The sequence below is a fragment of the Dama dama genome, chromosome 33 (genome assembly GCF_033118175.1).
Source record: "Dama dama isolate Ldn47 chromosome 33, ASM3311817v1, whole genome shotgun sequence".
NCBI classification, from domain to species: domain Eukaryota; kingdom Metazoa; phylum Chordata; class Mammalia; order Artiodactyla; family Cervidae; genus Dama; species Dama dama.
The window spans coordinates 71,706,068-71,718,374 of NC_083713.1; the positions used below are offsets into that span (position 1 = coordinate 71,706,068).

Consider the following 12,307-nt stretch of genomic DNA (forward strand, 5'->3'; position numbering starts at 1 on the left):
CCCCAGAGCTTAGACTCAGAGGTTGTGGCACACAGGCTCAACTGCTCCATGGTCTGTGGAATCTTCCCAGACCAAGGATCAAACCCATGTCCGCTGCATGGGCAGGCAGATTCTTACCCCTGTGCCACCAGGGAAGTCCTAGATGTGTACTTCTATGTAATTCTTTAAAACAAGTGCATGTATGACATTGATAAAAAATTTCTTTACCTAAATTCTGGGTACTTTGGGCAAATATGGACTCTGAGGGCCACTTGTTTATTATTGTTTTACACCTTTAACAGTGAGTCAGTGGAAAAGTTAGAAGACCTGATAACTGCATAAATTATGGTTTTAAGTGTGGCCCTTGGGACAGGGGTGTCAGCATCACCAGGGGCCCAGTGAGAAATGCAGAGTCTCAGGCTCCACCCCTGCCCACCAGACCAAGACTCTGGCCGGGGAAGGGGCCCCGGGCCGGGCGGGTGGACGTGCCCTCTGCATGATTCCAGTGCAGCTCCAGCTGGAGAAGCACTGGCTTGTGTTCCCTCCGTGAGTGGGAGGGAGCTTCATGCATCTCCTACGAAAGCCAGAGGTGTCACACTTTTCTGGGCACAGACCGACATTCAAGCCACCTTGAAAAAGTAAAAGCTTTGGATAAGTATTAAAAAGTTTAGATGCCTATGCCTTCTGACTCAGGGGTCCCAATTCCAGGATTCTCTATTCCACATGGAATAAGCTTTGCCCACAAAAGCACTCCTCACTGTGTTATTTGTCACAGTGAAAAATGAGAAAGAATCTTAATGTCAAAAAAGATAGGTATTTGGTTATATACATCCACAGAGTATTAAAAATGTTTATTGAAGATTTGAAAGAATACAGAGCATGCTTCTGTTCAAGGAAAGAGGCAAGATTCAAAATTCTACAAACAGGATGATTGTAATCAAGTGCAAAATAGTAGGAGTATAAAAAAGTCTAAAAAGAGACCCCAGAAAATGTTCAATAGATGAGACTATGGTAATTTTTTTTTTTTCTAATTTGAAAAAAAAAAAAAAACTTTTTTGCAAAGTTTTATGCTTGACCAAGTACTCATTTAAGCAACTTATCTCGGGGCCTGGGGCAGGGAATAAGTACAAATTGAGGCAGGGGCTGCTGCTTTTGCAAGAGAAAAGTCTCTCACAGTTGGAAAGCTTTAAACCTTCCTGAGTCCCTTCATGTCCCCTTGGGGTTGTGCAGGCACAGAGGCCTGGAGAGAAGGAACTGGTGCTCTTTTATGTGCGGCTCTAACCCTTGGCATATAGTAGATGCTTAATAAATATTTGAGGAAGAAAAGAAGGCTCTCATCTCATTAAACCTCCTAAGAATCTGTGATGGAGATATTATCACAGTGCAATTTTTTCTCCTTGCTAGACTATAAATCCCTTGACTGGTGGAACCGTTTTTATTTTTGGAATCTCCATAAGCCCTTCTGAGCACAAAGAAGTGCTCAAAGAAAGCTGAATAAATTATGACCCTGACATTATAGATGATGAAACCGTGCATGTTCATCCAGGGAAATGCTGCCAGATGTGGGAATCAAGGCCCAGGGAGCTGGTCCCATACTGGGGATGTTCGGGGCAGAGTTGGCTGTATAAGGCAAGGCCCTTGTCCCAGGCCCTCTGGGACGACTGGCCAGCGTGGAAATCCAGATCAGCAGGGCCCTACAGCTTCTGCTGGCCGAGGGTCATGTGTTAATCAGACTGTCAAGAGTTCAGAAGCAGGAGGGCTTGGCAAACTCTGCCAGTTCAGGCAACTTCCCTGACTGTCTGATAGAGGCAGAACCCTTGCACATGATTTAGACAAGCAGAAAAGACAGTGGCGGGCATTCCTAGCAGGGGCACTTCTTAATTAAAGGCACCAAGAAGAGAGTAAATGAAGCTAATGACTGGTACACATGACTACCTCTGTAAGCCTGTGAGTCACTCACAGAAATCTGACTCTGTCTAGAACCCAGTGGGTAGCTTACATAGGTTTATCAAAGGAACAGTTGAAGGAAGGATGGATGGATGGGTGGCAGATGGACAGATTGATGGACGTGTGTGTGACTGCAAGGATGGATGAATGTTTGTTTGTGGCAGAGTAAGAGTTAAGGGGCTTTGCAAAGAGACAGGCCTTGGTTTGAATCTTGACTCTGTCCTTGTCCACAGTGTGAGCATGTTATATCATGTCTCTGAGCCAAGGTTCCTAAGAGGCCTCTGGAGGTTGTTGTGATGATTAAAGTACTCAGCTCAATGCCTGGCATACAGTAGGTGCTCAAGAAATCGGAATTGTTGTCACCTTCACTGACCAGAAAGGAAAGGGGGCAAGAGAAGCAATGGGACCTGCAGTTGGCTGTCTTACCACCATTTCCTCTCCTTCCTGGACTGAATCCTGAATTTCCTTTGAGAAGCTCTGTGGTTTGGGTAGCTTAAGCCAGTCAGAGGATTCCACTCCCTCAGGCCCCTGTGATTGGTTCAAGGAGGTGTATAACACAATCAGAGTGAATCTGAGTATTTGCCGGAATGCTGGGACACAGCCTCTTTCTTTCATTAGATGTAGCAAGGAAGCCAGGAGGAAGCCCAGAAGCTGCTGACAGTTACACAGGGAACACCTGCCTAATGATAACACTGATGTTACAGGAGGTGAAGTAGAAAAACAAAAAGAAATGATGTTGTGCTGCTGGATTCAGCCTCACCTGAATGGTGATCCCTGGACTCATCAGTTATATGAACCAATGAACTCCTTTTAAGTTTAAAGCCTATCTCAGTCAGGTTTTCTGATAGCTATAGTTAAAAGTACCCTACCTGATACAGAAAGGAAGTGAAAACGAGGACGTATGAATGGAATGTCTAGGGAAGATAAGGCAACAGGTGTTGGGGGTATCAAATCATAAAAGGCTTTGGATGCCAGAAATCAGGGCTAGGTTTTAGCTATTATTTCCCATTTGACAGACAAACTGAGGCCAGAGAGTTAACCACCAAGCAATCTGTCTAAGATCACACAAGTTCACTAACTTCACTAAGCGTGGAGCTGAAACTGGAACCCAAGCGCTTACTGCCTCCGTATCCTTTCCCACCTGTGACGCAGTCACCGTGCCCTGGAGAACATACCCCAGCCAAGGGCCACAAATCCCTGGAGCCACTTCCGTTCTGAGAAGAAGGAGATGACAAGGAGCGTGTGAAGATAGAGGCCTTCCACCAGCAGCCAGGAGTAGTTGGCCATGATGCAGTACTGGAAGAAGACCATGACCAGCTTGCAGCCCACCTACAAAGAGAGGCAGCTGAGTCACAGGCCACCACCCTGGGCTTCCCTCCAGCAGACGAGGGGCGCAGGAGGAGTCAGCAGCCAGGCCACAGAGAGCATCTCTCAGGCCCACGGCCATCCCCCCTGGCCTTCCGTATCAGAAGACCAGGCTTGTAGATGTCTCTAGGCTGGAAGTGCATAGGCCAGCAGGCTCTGTCAGCACAGCCAATGGGCTGCTGCAGCAGCAAGTGCAGATTCAAATTCTGGAACTGGCCGCCAGTTGGCAAACTGTGTCAGACATTGCCCAACTCCCAACAGCAGACGAGGGCATTTTCCAGAGGAGGAACCTGAGGCCTAGAGAGGGAAATGGATTTCTGAGCAAAAGGTTAATAAAACGCTTTCCTGGTTAAGTTTCCTAGAGATAGATGGAGAAGGGACAAGCCAATACTGATGAGAGTACACAGGACCCCCGCCTGCGCTGCATCTGGACTGCAGACCTTGAAACATTCCAGGGGGTGCCACGGGGTGGCCTTGCCTGCCGCCATGGCTTGGGGGACAGCCGTGTCCCCTGTCGAGATCCCAGGAAGCCATGCCTGCAGGACTGTGGGGCACGAGGCTCCCATGCCCTCACGGCTCCCACTGACACCCTGTGAGGGTCTCCCTTCCTTTCATCCTCTCTCCCTAGTGTTTCCCTGAAGAGAGGACAGCTCCTGGGATGGCCAGAGGGCTGATGACAAAATACAGGAGGGTCACGGCCACAGAGGGCCCAGGGCCACCTGCTGGCCAGGCATGCATCCTGCCTGTGGTCTCCTGGAGACTCATTCCAGGCACGGCCCACGGCTGGCTGGTGAGTCTACAGTTTAGAAGAACCTGAAAAGGTTCCCTGCTGGGCATTGCTGGACTTCACTGGTCAGTGATGAGGTGGGGTCAGAATCTTCTGACTCCACGCTGTACTCTTCTTTCATCCTGGAAATCTCCCTGAGCACAGGGGCCCAGCTTGAGGGACGTCTCAGTTTGAATCAGAAAATACACACATGTACACATGCATGTGAAAAACTATAAGCAATATACAAACTTAACAGAACTATAAGCAATTACAGATGTGAGTGGTGGGAAGCAACAGGCAGGCTGATTAAACCAATCTCAATTTCCAGTCCCTTTTACCCTTGCTTGCCTACACTATGAAGACTACGATAGTAAAAAACTCAACTTCCCAGCTTCCTCTGTAGTTAGATGTAGTCACATGACGTAGTTCTAGCCAGTGAGATGTGAACACAGTCTTGGGAAGCACATTCTTTTCCAAATGAAAAGCCAAAGCCTCCCAAAGAGAAAAATGTTTAACCTTGACTTCCCTCCTTTTTGCCCGAAACATAGATGTGAGGTGTGGGGCTGCAGCAGCCATGTTGCTAACATGCAGTATAAAGCATGGGATCAAAGCTGGCAGAGCAGAAAGGGAAAAAGACTGTGTTCACTGTGGCAAGGAGCCACTGTGCCACCTCTGGGTTGCCCATCTGTGGACCGCCTCTGCGGGGCACAACCCCCAGCCGTTTAAGCCACTGATGTATAGCTTTGTGTTATGTCCAGCAGAAGAGATACTCAACCGATACACAGAGTGACATTGCAATGAATGAAGACTCCTCTGTGCATTCAGAAGGAGGAAGACGGTGAGATTATGCTCCGCTGCACATCTGGGCATGCAGATGCAGACCTGCCCAGGGTGCGCTCACCTTTTTCTTTCTCCAATCCCAACCATCTCTAGACGTGGCCATCTGTCTACATTTGGGGCTTGGCAGGAATAGAGGAAGGAGGAGCCTTGCTATGTGTCTAATTCCCAGAGAGGCTGATCCACTCCGGGACACTGGGCGTTGAATAGTAGCCCCATCGGCTTCTCAACAAACTGCCTTCATAGGAGCCCCAGGCTGCACGTGTGGGGACATGGGGCTCCTTGAACCTCCTATTCCAGCCCCAGTGCCGGCCCCTTTGCTCTAGGCATTAAATCCAGCCTCAGTGAATGGGGTTGGGGGGAAGCAGGCCTGGCCACACCATGGGCCATGTTACCCTGTGGGCATCGCAGTGGGTGGCATCGTCGGAGAAGAGCACGGCATCCTTGATGAAGTTGGACAGGGCACGCAGGATGAAGGACACAAACAGGTGCATGTGGATGTAGTTGCGGGTGCAGTGGAGCCTTCTGGAGAAAGAGAATGCAGGGCCACGGGTGGCAGAGCCGGAGGGTCCAGCTCAGCGCCCCCACCCCCTACCCCACGCGCCAGGGCAACCCAGATACTGGACATGACACCTCTATGAATCTCCTTGTTGGCAGGACCCGAATGCGAGCCCAGACCCCCAGTGGCCAGGCTACTGTGTCACGCTGCAATTGAAAACAAAAATGCTGAGATTATAAGAGTGGGATTCGATTCTGCCTCGACCACCACCTGCAGCTCCCAGAACTGTGAGAAGGGAGGGTGGGGAAGATGGGCAGAGAAAGTACACAGGCGGTGGGGAGGAATCAGATCCAGGCTCCACCTCTTTTCAGCTACGCGGCCTAAAGCAAGCCTTTCACCAACCAGAGCCTAGGTGTCCTCCTCGCCGTAGGGGCAGAAGTCTGCCACCTGTTCCCCTCCTTCGCTACAGGAACCAGGCTTTCATATGGGGGACCCATCCCAGCTCTGGGTGCGGACAACTCCACCCCCACCCTCCTGAGAGACCTGACTAATGAGAGCACCCCACACCTGGCTGTGGTGATTGGCTCAGGGCTGGGCACGTGACCCAAGCCTGCTCTCCCATAAGAATTCCCCCAGGACTTTCAGGGCAACTGATGGAGAAAGGGGTCTCCCTGCCCTGGTGCTGCTGAGCTAGCAGAATGTGCCTCTGCAGCTGCTGGGGGTGTCTCTACTGTCCCTGCCTAAAGCCTGCCTGAGGCCAATGCAGGGCAAAGCAATGGTAGGAGACAGACCTAGGTCTGCTCATACCTTTGAACACCTAGATTCAGCCACACCTAAAGCCAGATGCCCCTGAAATTGTCAGTTAAGTGCTTCAGGTCACCTTTGCTTTTCTTAAGATGTTTTAAGATGGATTTCTGTTTCTTGCAAACATCAGTCTGGCTAGGATATCTGTGAAATGAGGGTGATACCTATCTCTTAACATTGTGTGAACATCAGAAATAACACATTTAAAGCAACCAGCACAGTAAGTTCTTAGTGATGTTCAGTAAATGTCAAATGAATGAAGGAAGGAAGGAGGCCACAGAAACTTCAGTGTTTTGCCACAGGTAAGCCTGAGATTTAGAGAAGACAAAGTGGCCCACCCAGACCTTCCCTTCTCTGGTCTGAGCAAATAAAAGAGACCCAAAGTGCTGTGCCTGGGGAAGGCTAGGGAGATGGAGAGCTGGTCCCTGTTCTTACCGAAAGGCACAGAGGACGCTGAGGGCAACCAGGAGCATCACCAGGGAGGAGCTGTAGCCCACGGTGTACATGACCTTCAGCTTCAGCAGGTACTGATACTGCAGAGAGAGAGGCCCATGTCAGCTCGCCTGCCCACCGTCTGCATCTGCCCTTTTTTTTACCTGCTCCAGGAGGCTTGAGCCCCTTCAACTCTGACTGCTATTCTGTTCACACCCAAAGCACACAAATTCATAGACTCATGATATCTTGGTTTGGGAAAAGGCCTTGGGCATCATCTGATGCCAGTTCAAATTTCTACCCCATACACAAGGCCCCTGATCGCCACCCTGAATTCAAGTCTTTGCTTGAATACCTCCAGGGATGGCGTCTTCACTGGTGTCTGAGGAACTCACTGGGTGTACAACAGTGCAAAGTATTAGATATTTTTCCTCAAATGAATCTAAAACCTATTACATTTAAATTGTACCTATTGGTCCCTTTTCTGCTTCTGGAGTCACTGAAAATAAAGTGAATCTCTCTTATACCTAAAGCCTATCATTATTTTATTTTTTTCATCATTATTTTTTTAAGTATTTAATTTATTCAGATTGTACTGCACGGCATGTGGGATCTTAGTTCCCAGGCCAGGGATCGAACCTGTGCCCCCTGCAGTGGAAGTGCAGAGTCTTAACCACTAACCCACCAGGGAAATCCCTTTTATTTCATCATTATTTTTAAAATAACTTCTCCGCAGTAGAATAGCTTTAGACTTACAGACGAGTGGCAAAGACGCTACAGAGAGATCTGTCCTCTGAACAAGTCCTTCTGCCCAGCTGCTCCCCACTCACTCAGCATTCAGCATCCCCTGTCTTTAATCTCTTTCCATTACCCACCACCATTTTCCTCAGTTAACATGCTACAGTTTGTGAATGTCTTTCTTAAACAAGACACCCCTAACCAGACACTTGAGAAGCTACAGATGTACTCTCTGACCAGGGAGAAGCAGGGGGCCCTGGTTTATACACGGCAATCCCTGTTCTATACACGGTACCCCTATTAATGCAGCCAGGCAGTCATTGGCTTATTCAGCACCCACTACACACTCCTGGCTCAGGTTTGACTCAACAGCTCGATGGAGTGGAATAGTGTATACAGAAATAAATGTAAAGACCTGTATTTTTTAGGTTCAAAAAATAAATTGTACAACAGTCTCTAAAAGAATCAAAGAAATAAACAGTAAAGCAATAATGCCATACCTTTTTTTTTTTTTTAACCAACCAAATTAACTAATATTTAAAAGTACTAATATTCTATGTAGGTGAGGTTATGTGGTGGTGGTGGTTTAGTTGCTAAGTCATGTCCAACTCTTTGTGACCCCATGGACTGTAGCCCACCAGCCTCCTCTGCCCATTCCCAGGCAGGAATACTGGAGTAGATTGCTATTTCCTCCTCCAGGGCATCTTCCTGATCCAGGGATCAAACCCATGACTTCTGCATTGCAGTTGGTCTCCTGCATTGCAGGCAGATTCTTTACTACTGAGCCACAAGGGAAGCCTCAGGTGAGGGTACAGGGGGAGTGAAAATTGGCTCAGTCTCTCTGGAAAGTAGCACAGATCAAAAACCACACACATTCCTTCTGACTTCCCGTCTACCTCCAAGAATTAATTCTAAGAATTATCAGAAATATAAAAGCACATTTATATATAAAGATGTTTATCACAGAACTATTTTTTACGAAAAACATGCAAATGCCCAACAACAGAATAGTTAACCAAATTCTTTTAAGTTCAAATTATTTCAAAATTAGGCTATATTAAAATGCTACTTATCAAGAGTTTCAAAAGACGTCAGGACATAATATAATGCTACGTGAAAAGGCAGAATACAACTTTTACATGTACAGTGTGATTTCTGCTTTATGCAAAGAAAAGTGTTAGGTTGAATTGTATGACTCTTCCCTTTTTTGAAGATCAAAAAGATTGAATATCGATCATCTCAGGCGGTTCAATCTCACACATTCATAGAAACAAGATCGTAAGGAGTTGTGTTAGATATTATTAGTGATTAGATTATAAACTGGTGGATACAGTCATTATTTTCATTTGTACTTTTTTCTGTACTTTTCACTTTTCTTCAGTGGTAAGTATTGTTTTGTAACCAGAAGAAAAGGGTAACAAGAAAACACCACCACACAGATACTACTGAGGAAATCTGACAGGCGTTTATATGAAAACGACCTTGAGGTTTGAGTGGCCCACGCTCCATGGTGTTAAAGAAATGTATGCAGAGGGAACACGGAAAGGCTTCAGAGTCAAGAGACAAGGGTTCCAAACCTGGGACTGCCACTATTCAGCAGTCCTGGGCAAATCACTTAACTTCTGTGTGACCCTGGGCAAGTCACTAAACGTCTCTGGGAGCCTCAGATTCCTCATCTGTAAAATGGGGATAATATCCACCATGCAGGCTTTTTGGAAGAACAGTTACGGCATCGGATAGAGTATCTAGACAATGCCTGGCCCTTAGAAGACCTCAGTCTGTGTTAATTTTCTCCATCTTCACCCTCTGCCCCACTATCCACTGTTAAGTCTGAGTCAGCAGTCTAAGACTGTGGTATGAAGTATGAGGCATGAGGTAGCTGCTAGAACAATTAGGCCTCTTCTCGGCTTCATTAATGGAGTGCTGTGGAGGAGCAAGCCACGCTGGAATGTCTGGAGTGTTCCAGGCCTGGGTGTGTTATTTTAAGAGGAACATTAATGAACTGGGGCATTTCCGGAGGGGGGTGGCCATGTCATCTGAAGAGTGCATTAAAATACTTGAGTGCACCACATCCTGAAGGAAACAAAGTTAGGGAAGAAGGGTATTAAAATGACTGATGTCTAAAAGAGTAAGACTGAATTGTAAGCTCCAGACAGGGCAGAAGTTATCAGAAAGTAGATTTGACTCAGAGGGACCAAAATTCTTCTGACAGCAGAGGGGACTTTTTACAGGTTAGCTGCCATGGGACACTGCCCTTCCCCACTGAGGTGACTGCAATTCCAGAAGCCAGGAGCCACCTCTCAGGAATGAGTGCAGGGAACCAAGAGGGCAGCAGGTTGCATTGGGTTAATGGTTCCTAGCCTTTAGGACTTCAAAGAGCAGTGAAATGTCAAAAGTCTGGAGACTGAGGTGTCACCCCTAGGATCTTGCCATGTGCAGGATGCACCCGAGAGCTGAGGGCATCAGCTCACTCAGCAGACACCTGGTTTTGCAGCCCTGGGTCAGAAGCAGTGGGTCCACCTGTGGCAGCGCGAGGAGGCATATGGATGACAAGTGTGGAGGGCCCAGGCTGAGTACCGCATGCTGTCCTGTGGCTGGGTTACCGTCTGCCAGGTGACCCTCAGGACATCCCAGCCAGCTCTGCCTTTGTCTTCGAGATCTGACCCCAAAAGAGCCCTGTTCCCCCGAAGCCAGACGTGAGCTCAGTGACCTCAGCCTCTGCGACACCTGCCCCCGGAGGGCTAGGGGTCCAGAAGGAAGTCTCAATGCCGTCGGTCCTGGATGAGGCTACCTGTCTCTCTGCTGTGCGTCCTGACTGGGCCCCTTCCTTCTCCATCCTCTACGTTAGGGGACAGCAGACATTTTCCATAAAGGGGCACACAGCAAACATGTAAGCTTAAACATTCCGTCTCTTTTGCAACTACTCAATTTAGCCCCTGCCATGCAAATGGATGTGGCTGTGTTTCAATAAAATTTTATTTGCAAAAGCAGGTGGTAGGCTGGATTTGGCCCAACGGCCCTTGTTTTCTAAGCTCTGCTCCGGGTAAACAAAGTCAGCTTTATGTACCCATGTGGCAGCTTTGCCTGGCCTTTCTGCTCATCTGAGTCCACTGTTGGCAACTGGTGCGTGCTAAGTCAGGAAGTTGCAGAAAGACAATCAGTAAATACGTACTTTCACAATCATTTGATTAAAAGAAGAAAAGACATTTTAACACTCAGAAAGGATGATTCAGTTCTCAGAATAAAAGACTAAGTTTGTGGGGAATTCCTTGGCAGGGCAGTGGTTAGGACTCCACACGTTCACTGCCAAGGGCTCAGGTTCAATTCCTGGTTGAGGAACTAAGATCCCACAAGCCACACAGCCAAAATGAAAAAAATTAAAAAGACAAAGCCTGTGCTTGTCTGTGGTCTGGCATCAGGGACCAGTGTATCCCATGGTCTGGAAAAACTTCCACCAGTCTTAGGGATTCTAATATTTTTTACATGAGCTGAAGTTACAGTAGGTCTTTTTTTTTTTTTTTTTTTTTACTATTTTTGGGCAATTAATTTTCTCAGTTAAGTCCAGAACTCTGCATTTATCTTTGTTAAATCTCTGCGCCTTCTCTGGCATTTTAGAGTTTCAACCCAGCCATGGATATCATGGTTCAGGCCCTGGCCTTTGTTCTTATCCAGCTGACTAATGTTAGCCAACAGTTCTTAAGTGTGGCTTCAACAGATATAACTCACAAAACCAAAAGCTCTTTAGGGTCCTCAGTAATTCCTAAGGGTATAAAAGTTTTCTGAGGCCAAAAAGTTTTGAGAACTGCTGGTCCAAGCCATGCATGTGTCCCATCCCTCTGCCAGGAAAGGTGCAGAGGTGGACTGGCCCAAGCCACGTTGGGTCAGTGAGATGTGAGGACGGGCTTACTGGCTGTTTGCATATGAAGCTTTCCTGTGGTTAGCAAGAGAGGTCAGGCTGTCCTCCCTCCTGGCCAAGCAGGTCTGGGAGTCTGCGGCTGCCGTCACCAATGGCACACACCTGACAACAGGATGCCAGCCCCGGGATAAGTCACCAGGCTATCAGGAAGAGAGATTGAAGAAAACCTCGTCCTGAGTGGTACTGCTTCATGACAAGCGCCCGACGCCTGTCCTCTGCATCCTAGTTACAAGAGCCGAGTTAGCTTATGAAGCCCCTTGGAAGTTTCTGTCACTTGCAGCCCATGCATCCTTCTGAACCTCCATCCTGCCATCCATTATACACGTGATCCTTCTGAATCTTACAGACTTTACAAATGTGATCCACATAAGCCTCCTGTCCTCACATAGGTCAGAGACAGAAACGGAACTCTACAGAGGTCAGGGCCCATTCACTGGCCCTTCAAAACCACGCGTAATCCCTATTAAATTATTCCACCTGGATCTGAAGACCTCACGTATCTTCCCTAATTGGATGATAAGCCCTGGGAGAGAAGGAACTCCGTCCTCCACTACAGTCCCCCACCCAATCTCCTTCAGGAAGGACTCTGAGCAGAATGGCCTCTTCAGGGCGCCCACACGCCAGCATCTTCTCTCAAACCAGGCTTGCCTGCAGCTGGGTGCTCCTGCCTCCTGGAGCCTGAGTCTCCTCTGAGAAGGGGCCTTTGGGAGCAGGCGCTGCGGCCCCTCACCCTCCCCAGCACTTCCAGGGTTCACTCTGCTCCTCCTGACGAGCTCAGGACCATTACTCACCCCATTTCCCAGATGGAGAAACTGAGGCACAGAGAGGTTGCATCCTCCCCACCCCCCACCAAGGCCACAGGGCAGGTTCAGACTCACACTGGCCCGAGCAGTTAGCCCCATCACTGCGTTTTGGGTTTCAGGCCAACCTGGCCCCGGCATCCTCACGGCACGTGGCCGTTCTCACTGTGCCGCGGCCCTCAGGGTCCCCTCCCCCCCACCGCCCCATCCAGGCTGGTGGG

General features: G+C 48.3%; 1 protein-coding gene across 1 annotated transcript in view; it reads right to left on the reverse strand.

The window, feature by feature from the left end:
• The window catches only part of SCTR (secretin receptor), a 69,842-nt gene that overhangs the window by 24,017 nt on the left and 33,518 nt on the right, over nucleotides 1-12,307 (reverse strand). Inside the window, exons 5-7 of the mRNA XM_061135781.1 lie at nucleotides 6,636-6,733; nucleotides 5,293-5,422; nucleotides 3,102-3,255 (exon numbers count right to left, since the gene is read on the reverse strand). Of these exons, the coding sequence (XP_060991764.1) occupies nucleotides 3,102-3,255; nucleotides 5,293-5,422; nucleotides 6,636-6,733 (382 nt within the window). The remainder of the gene's footprint in view (nucleotides 1-3,101; nucleotides 3,256-5,292; nucleotides 5,423-6,635; nucleotides 6,734-12,307) is intronic.